This window comes from Echiichthys vipera (genome assembly GCF_963691815.1).
Source record: "Echiichthys vipera genome assembly, chromosome: 17".
Lineage (NCBI taxonomy): Eukaryota > Metazoa > Chordata > Actinopteri > Perciformes > Trachinidae > Echiichthys > Echiichthys vipera.
The window spans coordinates 15,333,293-15,350,748 of NC_139842.1; the positions used below are offsets into that span (position 1 = coordinate 15,333,293).

A 17,456-nucleotide genomic window follows, 5' to 3' on the forward strand; every position below is an offset into this window, starting at 1 on the left:
GTTTATTGAAAGGTTACAGTGTTAAAATAATTACAGTTCATATTTTAGGAACTCTGTCGAACGGCTGCATTTGGGTGTGGTCCCTTATTCTGCAGAGTCACTCTGGAAAATAAAACAAGAAAAACTAAATTATTTAAAGGTTGACATATCTTCAGTGAATTTTGTATCATTTTAAAGTCTGACTTAGACACCACCATACATACAAACAAAATACTCCTGACCCCAAATGAAAATGTGGCCATCTTTAATTTTTTGTAAAATATTGGTACAGAAATGATTACCTTTCCAACATCGCGGCTCTTGGCTCTCAGCTTGTTGACCTGGGACTCAGCGATGTCAGCGCGCTCCTGAGCTTCCTCCAGCTCATGCTGGACCTTTCTGTGCCTGGACAAGTGAGTGTTGGCCTGCTCCTCCTGTGAAGTGTTTGGAATAAAATAGCCTTAGTTTCAAGACAGCTAATAGTAGTATTATTTATTCTATATTAAAAGTTTGCTCATATAAATGTAGTTGACTTACAGCATCCTCAGCCTGTCTCTTGTAAGCTTTTACTTTAAGCTGCAGCTTTTCTACCAGATCCTGAAGTCTGATCACATTCTTCTTGTCCTCCTCAGTCTACACAAATAAATGAATATGAATGAAAAAGAATAGAGGCTTCAAAGTACTGTGTTTTAAAAAAAAGTCAAACTAATTACCTGGTAGGTGAGCTCCTTCACTCTCCTCTCATATTTGCGGACTCCTTTAATGGCATCAGACCCGCGTCTCTGCTCAGCTTCAACTTCAGCTTCCAGCTCACGCACCTGAAATGTGAAAATAGATCATTCATCAAAGTTTATGAAGTAATTCCAGTAAAGAGCTTTAAAGCAGAGAAAAGATGTTGTATTTGCTCAACTCATTGGGAGTTTAATCTACATTCTGAAACAAGCATTAATACTGCTGTGCATTTAGTGCATACCCTGGACTCCAGTTTCTGGAGCTGCTTCTTGCCCCCCTTCATGGCGAGGTTCTCAGCCTCATCCAGACGGTGCTGCAGGTCCTTTACTGTGACCTCCAGGTTCTTCTTCATCCTCTCCAGGTGAGAACTGGTGTCCTGCTCCTTCTTCAGCTCCTCAGCCATCATGGCAGCCTGAAATGATACAATGTTTTCTAATTCATTCATAATCTGTAATGAACTTAACATTATTAATACATTGAAGTAGACCAAAAACACAACACAACTGAGGCAGAGATGTAAACTCACATCAGTGATCGCCTTTTTGGCTTTCTCCTCAGCATTTCTTGCTTCCTGAACTGAATCATCAACTTCACCCTGAACCTGGACAAGATCAGCCTCCAGCTTCTTCTTGGTGTTGATGAGACTGGTGTTCTGAGTAATTAGTATTTAAAACATGGTATTAATGAAACATTTTGATGTATCTTATTTGGAGGATGTATTCTCTTCTACATTGTATAACAGACAAAAACCTGAGAGTGAAGCAGTCCGACGCGCTCACTAGCATCGACCAACTCCTGCTCAGCCACTTTGCGTCCTCTCTCTGTCTGCTCCAGAGCGACTCTCAGCTCCTCAATCTCAGCCAGCATCAGGGCATTTCTGCGCTCCACCATGGCAACCTGCTCCTTCATGTCTTCCTGTCCTCTGACAGCATCATCAAGGTGCAGTAAAGCATCCTGACATAGAAGAGAGAAAAAAATGAACCTTTTCTTCTTTTTTGACATTTTATTTCCTTTTGTAATCATACAAACCTGACCTTGAGCTGTCCCTGGACATTCCTCAGCTGTTTCTGGGCCTCAGCGGCCTGCCTGTTGGCATGGCTCAGCTGAATCTCCATCTCATTCAGGTCTCCCTCCATCTTCTTCTTGATTCTCAGGGCATCATTCCTGCTCCTGACCTCAGAATCGAGAGTGCTCTGCATTGAGTCAATCACCCTCTGGCTGTTCCTCTTGATCTGCTCCATCTCTTCATCCTTCTCTGCCAGCTTCCTGTCAACCTCACTTTTGACCTGGTTGAGCTCAAGTTGAACACGGAGAATCTTGGACTCCTCATGCTCCAGTGTACCCTGTAAATATTTTTGAACAATTATATGAATAAACATCACTTGAATGAAATCTGAATTACACTGGCATTGGCTAATGAGATGAATTCAAACAAAAAACATTTCTATAAATTCACAAATGTTTTACTTCGGCTTCCTCCAGTGCCGTCTGAATTTCAGCCTTCTCGGACTCCACAGTCTTCTTGGCCTTCTCCAGCTCATGGATACTCTTTCCAGTCTCACCGATCTGTTCAGTCAGGTCTGAGATCTCCTCTACAGGATATCCAAAGTCAAATACAGTCTGAGTTACTTAGACAATGAAGTATACACTATATTTTGGGTATGTGTCAAGGCTTTTACCACCACTATAGCTAATTAACTACACCATTAGAGGTCAAAGAAGAATCCTTAACTCCCCTATCCACAACTGTGATAACACTCACTCCAAGTATAGTAAGATTGACATACGCTGCAGGTTCTTGTTCTCTCTCTTCATGGTCTCCAGGTGATCCAGAGCCTCTTCAAAAGAGTTCTTCATCTTGAACAGTTCAGTGCTGAGAGAACGAGCTTCTTTCTGGGCTCCTTCCAGCTCTGCCTGGCTCTCCTCATACTTCTGTTTCCATTCTGCCAGGACCTAAAATCATATGGGTTATATACGTTGAAAAAATGAATAGTTATTTGGTATATTTTTAGTGAGACAAAACTGGTTTTGATGACACTCGCCTTATCAAAGTTCCTCTGCTTCTTGTCAAGGTTTGCAGCCAAACTATTAGCTCGCTCCACGTCAATCATGAGGTCCTCCACCTCACCCTGCAGCCTCTGCTTGGTCTTCTCCAGTGAGGCACACTTGGAGTTCACAGCCTCAATGCATTCCTCTGCATCTTGCAGGCGCTGAGCAAGCTTTTTCCTGTAGTGAAGAAGAATTCTCTTGTGCTTAATTAGACAAGTAGGAAGCAAAGGATCTGCCTATGGAAAAGTAGAAAGGTTTTATGTACTTTGCGTCTTCCAGCTCCTCAGTGCGTTGAATAGCATCAGTCTCATATTTGCTTCTCCACTGAGCCACCTCGCTGTTGGCCTTGGACATTCCTCTCTGCAGCTCAGCCTTGGCCTCCTGCTCCTCCTCAAACTGCTCTCTGAGCAGATCACAGTCATGACGGGCAGACTGAACAGCATGGGCCAGGGCGTTCTTGGCCTGTTAAGCATGATAAGAGACATTATGTATTTACCTTTTATGTATTTACCTCACATTTTAATCAACCCAATGTATGTTATATTCAAATGCCATTTGGCTAAGGACCTTAAATTACTCTACAGAGCCATGCTAGTGAATTATTTTTATTAGTGACTTAAATTCAAAATGTAACTAACTAATTTATAGTTATTTACTTGTTTATTTAGTAAATTAGTTACTCATGTCTTGGCATTAGGTCCTAGTGAAATCAATTTCTTTCTTTATTTAGTAACAGAATATATTTGAAATGGATAAGCTAATTAAACCTTCTAACAATCTAAAAATAAAAACGAAATATCAACTTTTCATACCTTCACTTCCTCTTCAACGTGCCTCTTAAGCTCCTCAATCTGCTGAGTGAAGGCCTGCTTGCCCCTGGTCAGCTGGGAAACAAGAGCTTCCTTCTCCTCAAGCTGGCGGGAATATTCACCTAAAGAACGATGTATGAACTACTTTGTGAAAATAAGGAACTCACCCACAGAGTGCTTTTTATGACAAAGGTGTACGTTTTATGGTGAGGGGTACAAGTGAGTTACCATTCTCTGTCTGCAGTCTGGCCCTCTGTGCATTGATGTCATTCAGTTGGCGAACATTCTCATCATTTTTGGACTTGAGTTCACTCAACTGGTCCTCAAGAGTCCTGCACATTTTCTCCAAGTTGCCCTATGAACAACAAAACATTATGTAGCTCAAAACATGAAATTTGACGTTACAAATGTTCAATGCTTTTCTGTTTAGCAGTACATTAAAGCCATTTTCATACTGAATGATCAGTGATGACTTAAACACTAGTGATGTATTATTATGTTTTTTTTATTTTTCTAAGACCTCTTTTAAATCTGCTTTTATATTCCTGAGATGTCGAAAGAAGCAATCTCCTTACTTAGAAACTAACTACTCACCTTTGCTTTAGCAACAGCCTCCATGTTGCTGGAGAGGTCATCAATCTCCATCTTGTACTCGCTCTTCTCCTTCTCCAGCTTCTGCTTGACACGCTGGAGGTTGTCGATCTGCTCTCCCAGCTCTGCAACACTGTCAGCCTGCTTCTTGCGGAGAGCTGCTGAGGTAGCTTCATGCTGCAGGGTTGACTCTTCAAGATCACGACGCAGCTTCTGGAACTCAGCCTCACGCTTCTTGTTCATCTCAATCTGAGCGGCTGTTGCTCCACCAGCTTCCTCGAGCCTCTCACTGATCTCCTCAAGCTCCCTGGAGAGGTCAGCCCTCTGCTTCTCTACCTTAGCCCGAGCAGCTCTCTCTGCCTCAATCTCTTCCTCCAGCTCCTCAATGCGAGCCTAGATGTGATGAAAGTATAACAAGAAGGCGTATTAACTTGAGAATGTTGTTTTTGATTCACTGAGTGTAAAATTCATATTAAATTCGTTACTTGGAGCTCTTTGATCTTCTTCTGAAGCTGAGCACCAAGAGACTGTTCATCCTCAATCTTGCTGAGGAGCTGGCTGGTCTCAAAGTCCTTCCTGGAAGAGGGCAACAAAACGTTTCTTGCTGTTAAAGTGGATGTAGGCTCATTATGTTGCATTGTGGCAATAGAAATGGAAAAAAAATATACTTCTTGAGTTTCTCATCAGTTTGCTGCTTGTCATTCTCCAGATCCATTATGGATTCCTGGGCCAGTTTCAGATCTCCCTCAAGCTTCCTCTTGGCTCTCTCAAGGTCCATGCGGAGCTTCTTCTCTTGCTCCAGTGATCCCTCGAGCTTTTGAATAAAAAACGTTTTGGATTTGTACAATGGCACAATCCTGAAACCTAAACTGCTTTATACTCTTTGAACTTTGTGACAGTTTATTCTTACATCGTCCACTTGCTGTTCCAGCTTTGACTTGGCCTTAGTCAGACTGTTGACTTTGTCTTCCTCTGCCTGGAGATCATCAAGTGTCTGCTGGTGGGCCTCTTGGAGGGCTTTCTTCTCCTTGGTTAACTTGGCAATGGACTCATCTTGAGATGTCATCTCCTCTGTCAGGTTTTTCACCTAAACAGGAATAAGTGAGATATTTTAAAACAACTTAACATCCATAAATTCTGTAGAAACATTTTATCATTCTGTATTTCAAGTTATTTGAACCTTGTTTTCTGTGGCATGTTTCTCCTTCTCCACTTTAGCCAATGTGAGCTCCAAGTCATCAATGTCTTTCTTCAGCTCAGAGCATTCATCCTCCAGCTTCCTCTTCTTAGCAGTCAGCTCTGCATTCATTTCCTCTTCATCCTCCAGTCTCTCAGCTGTCTCTTTGAGTTTGGCCTCGAGCTGGATCTTGCTTTTAATGAGCCCCTCACACCTTTCCTCAGCATCAGAGAGGTTCTCACCTTCCTACAGTATGTACAAATTATGTGGTGTTAAAACACTTTTTAGCCTCATTAGCCAAGTTATTAAAATGTATATTCAGTGGATTGTAGTGTTTCATCACTATAACGTTGTCAAAATGTAAGACAACCCAGAGAATATAAATATATTCCACCAAAATGTTTGTTAGTGTGACTGAGAGTAGAAGTGTGTTTATTTAATGCAAAATGAAAGAAAATCATAACTGTCTTAGCATTCTACTCACAGATGCTACTTGCAGTTGCAGATCATTCTTTTCCTGCAGCAGGGAAACCATCTTCTCCTCTAGTTCCTTCTTTTTGGCCAGGGCAGTAGCCAGGTCTGTTTTCATCTTATCATAGTTCTCCTTCATCTTCTGCAGCTCCTTCTCAGTCTCAGCACTCTTCAGAAGAGGCTTTATCTTGAAGTACAGTTTCAGCCATGGCCAGTTCTTCACATTCATGAATGACCGGATGTTGTACTGGATTGAAAAGATAGCTTCTCTGTAAAGAATCAACATAAAGTTTTGTTACTCTTTCGACATTTGACTGTATCAATAGAGCTAATATATATATATTTAATGTTGCCATAATATACCCTACAATTCCACATACTGTATGATAAACATACCTCCTTTCCATCATCTTAACAAACTCCTTCCTCATGACATATCCTCTGCAGAGGGCCTGAGTCATCGTCACCAATGCCGCAAGTTTGTCATCTCTCATCTCCTCCAGGGTACCCAGAAGGCCAGCTTTGAAGAACACCTAAGTTGTCAAGCGAAGGAATTCACTCACCAGTACACATGGATAGACCAGAACATATACTGTTATTACCATAGCTATTAATTGAGATTAGATATTTTCTTTAGAAATGCACCTTTGTGTGTCCAAACTTGTACTGAGTGTGGTCCACATCAATGGAGCCCAGCAGCTTCTCTGAAGCTTTCTTGTTGTCAATGAACTGTCCCTCAGGGATGACACTAGCATTCAATACTTTGTATCTGCAAAAGAAAATAACGTTGTCAAGTCATCTCAATGACTCTACTGAACTTGACTTATAATGACAACTACAGTCACCTCTGCTTGAAGTCACCGTAGAGGATTCTGCTCGGGAAACCCTTTCTGCAGATTCTGATGCCTTCCAGCACACCGTTACACCTCAGCTGGTGGATGACCAAGTGGTTTTCCATAAGACCTAAAAGATGCAAATTCATATAGTTTGTGCAAATGTTCCTTTGTTTGATGAAGTAACATGTCGGGCAGAAAGTAGGACAATGGGCTTCTTACCTGGGGTCTTTGTTTCATTTGGAATGAGGCAACGGACAAAGTGAGGATGAGTGCTCCTCAAGTTGGTCATCAGCTTTCCCAGGTTCTCCTGTGGATCAATATAGTAACATAATAGGTCAACATTATTTCAAGGTCTTTAAATTGTCATCCAAAGATATGAAACAATGCTTACTCTGAAAAGAGCAGACACAGTCTGGAAGGAACCTCCCTTCTTCTTTCCACCCTTCTTGGCACCACCACCAGCCTCTGTTTCACAAAACATTTAATTTTTTTAATGACATTGAAAAAAATTCACTATACTGTTAGAAGTTTTCTTTGCTGCACAAAGTGTGAAAATTATTTAAATCACATTAATGAATATTACTACAGAGCAGCTGTCAAATTCATCATCCCCAAACCAAATGTAATAGACACACATTCTTACTGGTTACTGCAAACCTAATGTATCTTGTGTAACATTTTAAACTGCACTTTCTGATTAGCTGCTAATTGCTAATAATAATAATAATAATAATAATAATCGGCTCCAGCACCCCCCGCGACCCCGACCCCGGGATAAGCGGTTGAAGATGAATAATAATATATATAATATTATAATAATAAGCTAAAAAATAGTAGCATTTTTTTTAAATGCATGTTGCTTTTGACACCATGGATATTGGTCAGGATTGTTTTATGGAACTGATTACACAGAGCTTCCCTTTCTTACCATCGCCTGCATGGGCTGCATACAGCATTGACAGAAGTTTGTTGGCAGATTTCTGGTAGAGCTGAACAACTGAGTCATTCAGGGGGTCCTTGTTCTTGTCCAGCCAGCCAGTGATATTGTAGTCCACTGTACCAGCGTAGTGAATCAGAGCAAAGTGAGCTTCAGCCTTGCCCTTTCCAGGCTTTGGCTTCTCAAAGGCTTTGGTTTTGCCAAGATGCTGATCATGCAGCTTGTTCTTGAACGTTGTGTCAGAGGCCTTGGGGAACATGCACTCCTCTTCAAGGATGGAGAAGATGCCCATTGGCTATGAGGAGTTTACATTCCATGTTAAAAATTATAGTGGGGAAGCAAACATTTGCACATGAATCAAGTCATACCATCTACCAGAGTAGGTACTTACCTTCTCGATAAGCTCAATGCAGGCAGCCAAGTCCATACCGAAGTCAATGAACTCCCAGTCAATGCCTTCTTTCTTGTACTCCTCTTGCTCCAGGACAAACATGTGGTGGTTGAAGAACTGTTGCAGTTTCTCATTGGTGAAGTTGATGCAGAGTTGTTCCAAGCTGTTAAACTGCAGTAACGGGAAAGTGTTCAATTTCATGACAAAACAGGGTTGAACTTTAAACCTGTCAGACATTTTCCAACAACTCACATCAAAGATCTCAAATCCAGCAATGTCCAACACTCCAATGTAGAACTGTCTTGGCTGCTTCGTGTCCAGCATCTCATTGATGCGAATGACCATCCACAAGAACATCTTCTCATAGACAGACTTGCACAGAGCACTGACAGAATTGTTGACCTAGAAGGAATGATGTCAGTATGTAATTTTCAAGATGAATATGTTCCTATCAAAATCCAAATATGTCCCAAATTTTCAAATCTCTTAAACATCATATTTTCTTTTTATTACCTGTGGCACTGTCTGACCTTTGGTCACCATCTCATTTCCGACCTTGACTCTTGGGTAGCACAGAGCTTTAAGCATATCGGCTGAGTTCAGGCCCATGAGGTAGGCAATTTTATCAGCCTCTGATTGAAAGAAAAAATGTTTTTTCCATTAATGCACAAAAATGCACAACATCCAATATTAACACTATGAAGCAAGAATATGAACTTTAAGTAAAAACACAGTTGAAAACAATGCTAAAACTTATATTGTCAGTGGTGCAAGAAGTTCTTAAGTAAAAGTATGTATTATCAGCTAAATGTACTTAAAGTAAATCGACTCATTCTGCAGAAAAATAGTCCCTGTTAGTGTTATGTTTTTGGATTCATATTACTGGTTATAATGTTCTAACTAATTTATATAGTGTATAAAAAAGTTTGATTCCATTCTTGTGGTATAGTTTCATAAAAAAAGGTGATGTGTTTGTACTTATAGTTTACCTGCTTAATGTGCTTTGATGTGACGTGATGATTTAACATCACACTATTGCACTATATACTATCACACAATTACCCTCATTGCCATCAGGTTCAGCTTGCTCCTCACGCTGCTTCTGCTTGAATTTCATGTTACCATGATGCATCACAGCTCCAGTCAGCTTGTAAATGGCAACCTTCTCCTCACCAGTGAAGCCCAAGATGTCAATAGCAGTCTGCAATTCATGCGCAGCAAATCCTTTTAGAAAATCAGTTATCCTGACATTCATCTGCTATTATTCTACAAATGACTATCAACCTACATCGGTTGCAATGAACTCCTCCACATCATTGATGCTTTTGACAGTGATTTCACCCTGACTGATCATATGGTAGTCATAGGGGTTGGTGGTGATCAGAAGGGCCTCTGGAAGAAATAAAAGGGCTCACTTATGCATTGACTCTTTATTGTTTTCTAAAATTTGCAGTTGTGTTATATCATACCTAGGAGCTCAGGCTTGTGGCCAGTCATCAACTGATAGAAGATATGGTAGCTCCTCTCAGCAGACAACTGGAAGGTGACACGAGACTTTTCCAGCAGATCTGTGAGTATTTATTAGATAAAGAATTGATGATGAATGTAAATTCAACAGTTCAAGGCCCTAAATTAGTATTGTCATAGTGTTGTCCACTACAGAAGGAAAACAACTTACACGTTTCAATATCAGCGGAGGCCAGCTTCCCACTAGTGCCGAAATGGATTCTGATGAATTTACCCTAAACATTTACCGGAAAATGTCAGTTCTTCACTCTAAGTAACAGTTAGCATGAGAAAATCATAATATAATTACTTACAAAACGAGAGGAGTTGTCATTCCTCACTGTCTTGGCATTACCGTAGGCCTCTAGTAGAGGGTTGGCAGCAATGATTTGATCTTCCAACGAACCCTAGATAAAGACATAATGCGGTTCTATAAAATCATTCAACAACAATCAACTGGAAAAGATTTTTAAGCTGACAAACAATTTTACCTGAATTTTTCCACTATCTTTTTTCGCGGCTCCAGCCACTGCAATTGTTGCAAAGTACTGGATGACACGCTTGGTGTTGACAGTCTTTCCTGCACCGGATTCTCCACTTGGGGTTTAAAGGTTCATCTTTACTTACTTAGCAAGGTGATTATGAAGTTCCTAAAGAATTATCTTGAAAAGTTGTGTTATACTCACGTGATAAGGACAGACTGGTTCTCACGATCTGAACACACACACATACACACACTCAAGTTAAACCCATAGTTGAGATTTTTCTGTCTCATCCCCTCACATTCTGTGGTAACTTTGATCTTACCAGTGAGCATGAACTGATAGGCATTATCAGAGATGGAGAAGATGTGGGGTGGTGCCTCAATCCTCTTCTTGCCTCTGTATGCATTAACAACTTGAGCATCGTACACAGGAAGCCACTTGTAGGGGTTCACGACGACACAGAACAGGCCAGAGTAGGTCTGTAATCGTTGAGAGTGAAAAAATGTGTGTAAATTTGCATGTACTAATCTAAATGATATTTACATGAAATACACATTCAAGCAAAGTAAAAACATACATAGAGCATCCATGATGCATAACGCTCTTTGAGGTTATACAGCACAGCAGGCTCATTGAGGTGGGTCATCATGGCCATGTCCTCCATCTTATCAAACTTTGGAGGGTTCCTGGGATGGATGTCATCCTCTTTGACAGTGAGAGTCTCAATAGAAAATAGAGTTAAAACGTTTTGAAATTTTTGAAAAAAAATGTCTGAAAAAGGTTTTATCTAATGACATGGACTATCACATTTAGTTTCATTGAATAGGGTCACCTACCTTTCCTCCTTCTGTTTCAACCGTGGCTTTGCCACCCTCTTTTTTGACAAGTTTGCCCTTGACATACATTTCATCAGGATCGACCACAAAGAAGGCTGTTTTGGCATCAAATGGAGCAGTCTGAGCCTCAATCCTCTCCCTCTCTGGTTTGCGGAGGAAAATAGCTGCAGGGCCATAGGCCTCCATCTCTGCGTCTGTGCTCATTGTGGCACTTTAATGGAGACTGAAAATATGAGTGATTCAAACATAAATCACAAGTCCATTTTGATGAAACCTGCACCTGATTAATTTCCATCATTTTATCTTGAAGAATTTACCTGAGCCGATGCAAACAGAAATTCCTTGTTATCCTGTGCTATAAAACAAGTTTTAGACATATTTCATTGTTTTGCCATCTCAGATTACAACAATAAATATGACATACAAAAACTAATGCTGCAAAGTAATTGAAAACGTTATTTTGAGTAAGAGGCCACACACAAAACAAACAATATCAGAGTTATAGCTAATTTGCATTTGCAGTCCCTGGACGGGAAACTGTATATACATACATATATATAAAAACATTTACAAAGAATACATCACATATAAAACTTCATACAAACTAAATATCACATAGTCTCAGTAAAAAAAGAAGTGAAACATTGAAACAGCATATTATTATTTAATAGTGAGACATGCTATAGGAACAGTCTGCTGCACTCACCCGTCTTAGATCCCAATCAGTTGGAGCAGACGTGATGAGCTGCTGTTTTTATACACAAGTCTGCCCCCTCAGCTTAAGCGCCCCACTCAATTTGGTCAGGAATGTTTGACCTTGGTGCTTGATACTGATATGTATAGTACATTTAGATAAATAAGCACATTTAATTTTCTACGAATAAACATTTTTACAAAGCTGTATTAAAAATGTAGATATATCTTTTTACTTCTTTATTTTACTACACAACAAATACAGTATAACACCATCTAAATATTTAGCCATATTGGATTTAATTGAATAATCTTGTGATGTGTACCAAAATACACCAAGAACACTGTCAAATTAATTAAAAGCTAAAGATGTACTATGTTGTCACATCTGTAAGTTTTACATCTATATCCACGTGATTGTTCATATGTAACTCAAATTCCTGTATTCTGACACATGTATATCTTTAACACAATCTTAAAAAATGTGATTATTGAACTCCTTGTTGAAAGAGTAACAGATGACTATATTATGACAGGGTTGATTTATTTTGTAACATCACTGAGCGTAGTATCACTAATATAAAAAAACATGTTATAAGTGTCCTGCATAGTTTGTGGATTATTTTTACTAATAAACAAACAGTTAATGGTAGGCACCTGTGTCCTATTCATTTTGATATCACAGCCAGTGATGAGTTTTAAATTTGGAGAAGCCTTGAAATGTCACTGGTGTATAGTTACGGGACATGCAAATCTCATACATCTGAAATAAAATTCAGGCCATGGTCTTTCCATTAACGCGGGACAAGTGTAACATATCTCCTGGGAACAGACTTAAGTAGGATTGCCAACTCAGATAATTTAACACCAGAAATATGTTCCTTGCAAATACCATTAACATTTCGCTGAGAGGAATGAAAAAGAGGAGTTTGAGTAGAAGAGATGATACTAAACACAGGATTGATTGACACATGATTTAATGAAGTAGAGTTTCGGATCATCTCCAGGATCAACTTTCATTTCCAAGATTTGCACAGACTTGGTTTATTATTTGCCATCTTTCCAGGAGATCACTGGGTATTACCACAGTCAAAAATAAATCCAGCTAAGGGAGGGAACAGTGATTCGTATTTGGCATTGACAGAGGGATGTATTTATAGGACGCATTTAGATATGTTGTAGACACTATATCCCAAGTTTAAAGAGATTTATTTTCTTAAATAATCTATTTCTTTGTCAAGTATATTACAATAAAATAATATCTGTATAGTAAGGACATTGCTGGAGACTTATTAAGTACAATATACTCTATATGCCCAACGTAGTTGTTCTGTGTGTGGGGTAGAATTACCAGAAATCTCCTGAGCTGACACACAGCATTAAGCAAAGCAGCCTCAACCAAAACAGGACAATGACTAACTTTCTCCACTTGTTTTTTAGCCCTTGTGTTATGGTACAGTATGTTAAAGGTGTGCACCATCACGTTTTGCTGTAGTTAAAGTTAGACCTGAAATAATACAGATAATGAGGGTTCTACATTGTAAGCCTAGTTCTATAAGAAAAGACATCTCCCTTAAGTACACACAGTATTAATGGCCATTGTAACCTAACCCGTCATCTATCTTGGCTCCATAAATTGCAGGCCACCTCTTGCAATTAAAGTTCATTATAGCATAAGCTCTAGACCTTTTCACTTCGGTGTGATATGTCTGTCACAAAAGAAGAACACAAATGCAAGGCAATCCACACGTGTAGGTAGATTTACAAATTACTAGTGTCCCCTGTATCTCCAAAATGTCAACTTTACAGAACATCATTCATTGAAAACTTACCCGATCCTAGATTTTAGAATATTTTAGCACAGATTGACCGTTTTGCATCCAAACTTTCCTTTTTGTTGTTAACCTTGTTTATAAAAATGTTCCATGACCACTGAACATATGGAATACATTGAAAATGCATCCCTTATGTCATAATTGTGTACTTTAAGTCTTTTTTTTACTCAAGAATTGGTTGCATCAGTAATATGTTTATGTATAAAACTCTTTACAAACAGATTATATTCTACTTAGACAGAAAAAAGTGAGTGATTTAAAAAAATATATTGGTAAATTCACCAAATACAGAAGTTTTCAGTTGCAATGTATATAACGCAATGTATATGATGGGCTAATGCCAAGTGTCCGCTGCCCAATTTTTTGCTAGCTTTTCGATAGTTTTGGAGCTCCTTGACAAAAACCCTGGATCGGAGGCAAATCAGACTTGGCTTGGCGCTCGCAAGTCGCAGTTTGAATCGTGATGTGCGAAGAGGTTAGCCGAGCGGCTCACTGGTGCATCTAGCAGGCTGAATATCTAGCAGGCTAAATATCTGGAGTTGTGGGGACGCCAAGAGCCAATGAGAGCACAAGACATGACCTGAGGGGGAAGACCCTGCTGACCCAGGGACTGGCAGAAAAGGGAGTCGAAGCCCAGTTTCTGGCCGGGGGAGAAGCTGCTGCTTCTAGCTGCGTTATCACAACCCTAGGTGTATGATACAAGCGCACAATGCACTCTTGAACATTTGTTTCAAACATACCAGGTTTTCAACGGTAAACCCACAGCAATATTAGATATCAGTGCAAGTGCTTCAGTTTGGTGACAGGACACACACATCTGGGATTCCCCTTGGTGAAAGATCTTGTAGTTGATGACTCCATGTCAGTTAGTCGTCAGTGCTGGTCATGCGGAAACCACAACGTCAAGACTCCCAAAACCAGAAAGCATGTTGTGTAGTGTGAATAGTACAGCAAACTGACGGCATTGAAAGTCTAGTAGTACTTGGCATAAGGAGAATCTATCAAATCAGCTTAAATGACATTCAAAATTAATTCACATTTTCTGAACTAGTATTGTTATAATATCTAGAATAAAAATGTTGTGGGGGATTCAGGGAGGCTGAATGTGAAATGATTGGATTGTCTTTTACTTCTATCATCTAGTTGTGCATGTGGGAATAATTAATGTATGAAAGTGGGACTACCATCACCTTACATTTATAAAACACATTCTTTGTAACTGTGTATAACATTATGATTTTGTAAATATTATGATTTTAGATATGAATCTAAGCTTATATCACAGTACAGTACAATAAATAACCTGCCAAAATGTAATCTTCAGTTAAATATCTTTAGCATTTCAGTTATTGGCTTTAATGTAATTGCTGGTTGCCTTATTCAACTTCTAAATCCCTTAACATTTGTCATTCCTAATATGGAATGCTGTGCTGTAGCGAAGATATCAGGTTTTGTGTGGGGCCTGTGCATTATTTGATCACTGCCCACAATTTCAAGGTTGTACAACATGATCTAAAATAGAAAGGCATCTGCAAATATGGCCTCATGTGTCAGTAAGCATAAACCAATGACAGAGACAAGAGAGAGTACAAGGCGGTGCATAAGGTGTTATATACCTGTGTAGTTGGCTGATTTCACCAGTAATGTGTGACTGTTGACAGCTGTATGTCCTGCTGTACTACATGGCAGATACAATGATGTGTATAGCCAATGAATTTAGATTGTATCGCTTGTACAGTAAGTATTTGAAGAAGCCTTTTTGTAATGTATGCACGGATGTTTTGACTTTGTTTTCTTGCTGTGATAACAGTAAAATAGTGTTTCCTATTGTTTCCATTGATAAGGGAATCTAAGTCTTTGTGTAAAGTTTATGCTTGTTGACCGCTCTGAAATTGCTTTGGTTCAAAGGAGATGTAGTTTTGCATGCTTACCGTAAAAGTGGAAGGCCATTACTGTCAAAGTTTCGAGGATTATCTATTTTTTCTAAATTAGCTACAGTATAGACTGCACAATTGGTATTTTGGCTGTGAAATGCAAAATGCAAAACTGTATTGAGGAATCAATATTTTCACAAATATTATTGGCGCATCTTCACTTTAACATTGTAGATTTTTAGGGCAGTAAAAACACAAGGTAGGCTGATACTTTTCTTTCTAGCACGTCTGCATTTAAATTAAGAAATGTCACAGAGGTACAATGTATTAGTGATTTAGATTTACCCTAATGTACAGGGGCTGACCGTGTAAAACAGCTCCACAGCTGGACTGCCTGAATAGCAACTTTTAAAAAGTAAATGTGGATTTTTTTAGTTTTCTTCTTATCATGAAGTTTATAAAGATTTAGCTCAAACAGTTTGTTGTAAACTCACGTAATCAGCACAGACTGGTTCTCACAATCTGAAAAGCAGACATATACACTTGACATTAGTGCCATTTTTATTGCTTCTACAGTAAGGTTTTGTGAAAGGTAATTTTTACCTTTACCCGTATTTCCATTTTAACACAAATAACTTTGATCTTACCAGTGAGCATGAACTGACTGTCAGAGATGGAGAAGATGTGGGGTGGTGGCTCAATCCTCTTCTTGCCTTGATTTGCTCCCACAACTTCAACATCATACACAGGAAGTTCTTGGACAGAATGTCATCCTCCTATACAGAAATGGTCTAAGACGGAAATGGAGATTGATTCAAATAATCAAATGAATCACCTACCTTCCCGTATCTGTTTAAACTGTGTCTTTGCCACCCTCTTTCTTCACAAGTTTGCCCTTGAGATACATCTCATCCAGATCAGTCACAAAGTAGGCTGTTTTGGCATCAAAATGAGTAGTTTGTGCCTCAAGCCTCTACTTCTTTGGCTTCCTCACCTTGTTCCAAAAAAAGAATGGGTGGTGCAGCTGCTGGTGAAGTTTCAAGATGCTAGACATGAATACAATAACTTGTTTCAGTTTGTTTTTTTGTAACTTCAAATTACACAAATTCAGTTCAAAAGTGGCTTTAGACTTAAATTATATATTCCAACTGTATTCAGTTGAATGAGTACAGTTCATTACTCTCCCCTCCACCACACGAGAAATAGTATTGCTAGAAAATTTAGTACATAAGTGATGAAACAGGGTGTGTATCAGATGTCAACACAAATAAACTATTATTTAAGTGTGTTTTGCAATGATGCAGTCCACTGACGACTATTGGCAAGATAACTGTGGACTGAATGCATAAGCAATTAGCAGCACATTAACCTTACCAACTTATCAATAAGTGTACAAACTGAGGTCTCGGTGAATACACTCACCCGTGTCGGGAGCCTATCAGTTCACACAGAAGTCCAGAGTTGCCTCTTTTATAAAGGGTGGGAGTGCCAATCACATATCAGATCAGATAAAATCAGATCAGATAAAAACTGGTCAGAAATAACATTGATTGGATTGCTGGAATGCTGGCACAAGTGACAGTGAGACACAGGTGCAGCAAAAAGAAAGCCTAGAGACCTAGAACGAGGCGACATGCGAGTATCAAAATAAAACAGGAAACACAAGACTGAAACACTAGGGAACATAAAACAAAACTTACCACCAGGACAGGGCGTGACAAAACTTAGTTCTGGATATGCTCCCAAATTGTTGTGGTCTACAGTTACAGGACAAGGGCATCTCATATTCCTATAATAAAATTAAATATAAAATACTATCCATAAAATTCCGTTATACAACTCCCTAAATGGACATAAGCCAAAAATAAGTTTCTCACAAGGCAAAATGGACTGCATTCAGCTGCTACATTTAATACTAAAGAGATGACAGAAGCATGATACAAATTTACAGAAAAAAACTTTAGGGCTTATTTCCAATATGGCATTTAGTCAAATTGGAAGGAATCATCAAGGGGAAAGAAGAAGAAGAGGAGACACGTAACCCATTTGAGAAAGTTGGTGAAAACTTGTTCCTATGTTGACTCTTTGGCACTTCGGTTACCTATGGATTTCAGCAGATTATGTGAGAACTTTAAGTGACCAACATTCAAGAGTATTATATACAAGTATTTTCCAACATTCTTTATAGTTTATATAAAGAAGAGCATCAGATCATTGCTTCAAATAGATGTTGTTATACATCTAAGGACGGATAT

General features: G+C 39.1%; 1 protein-coding gene across 1 annotated transcript; it reads right to left on the minus strand.

The window, feature by feature from the left end:
• LOC310959573 (myosin heavy chain, fast skeletal muscle) lies at window positions 1–11,003 on the minus strand (the record flags this gene model as incomplete). Its single annotated transcript, XM_083930961.1, has 39 exons — window positions 1–102; window positions 282–413; window positions 517–612; window positions 693–797; window positions 953–1,123; window positions 1,238–1,363; window positions 1,462–1,665; window positions 1,746–2,054; window positions 2,179–2,303; window positions 2,499–2,664; window positions 2,754–2,937; window positions 3,026–3,222; window positions 3,573–3,691; window positions 3,798–3,924; window positions 4,164–4,553; window positions 4,646–4,736; window positions 4,829–4,974; window positions 5,071–5,247; window positions 5,341–5,583; window positions 5,822–6,077; window positions 6,205–6,341; window positions 6,454–6,577; window positions 6,654–6,771; window positions 6,864–6,951; window positions 7,036–7,109; window positions 7,573–7,876; window positions 7,973–8,143; window positions 8,225–8,374; window positions 8,486–8,604; window positions 9,035–9,173; window positions 9,261–9,364; window positions 9,442–9,540; window positions 9,651–9,714; window positions 9,793–9,885; window positions 9,970–10,075; window positions 10,165–10,192; window positions 10,286–10,442; window positions 10,541–10,684; window positions 10,800–11,003. The coding sequence occupies 39 exons, from the start codon at window positions 11,001–11,003 to the stop codon at window positions 85–87; spliced, it is 5,805 nt and encodes a 1,934-aa protein (XP_083787087.1). The 3' UTR covers window positions 1–84.
• Window positions 11,004–17,456: the final 6,453 nt, after the last annotated feature.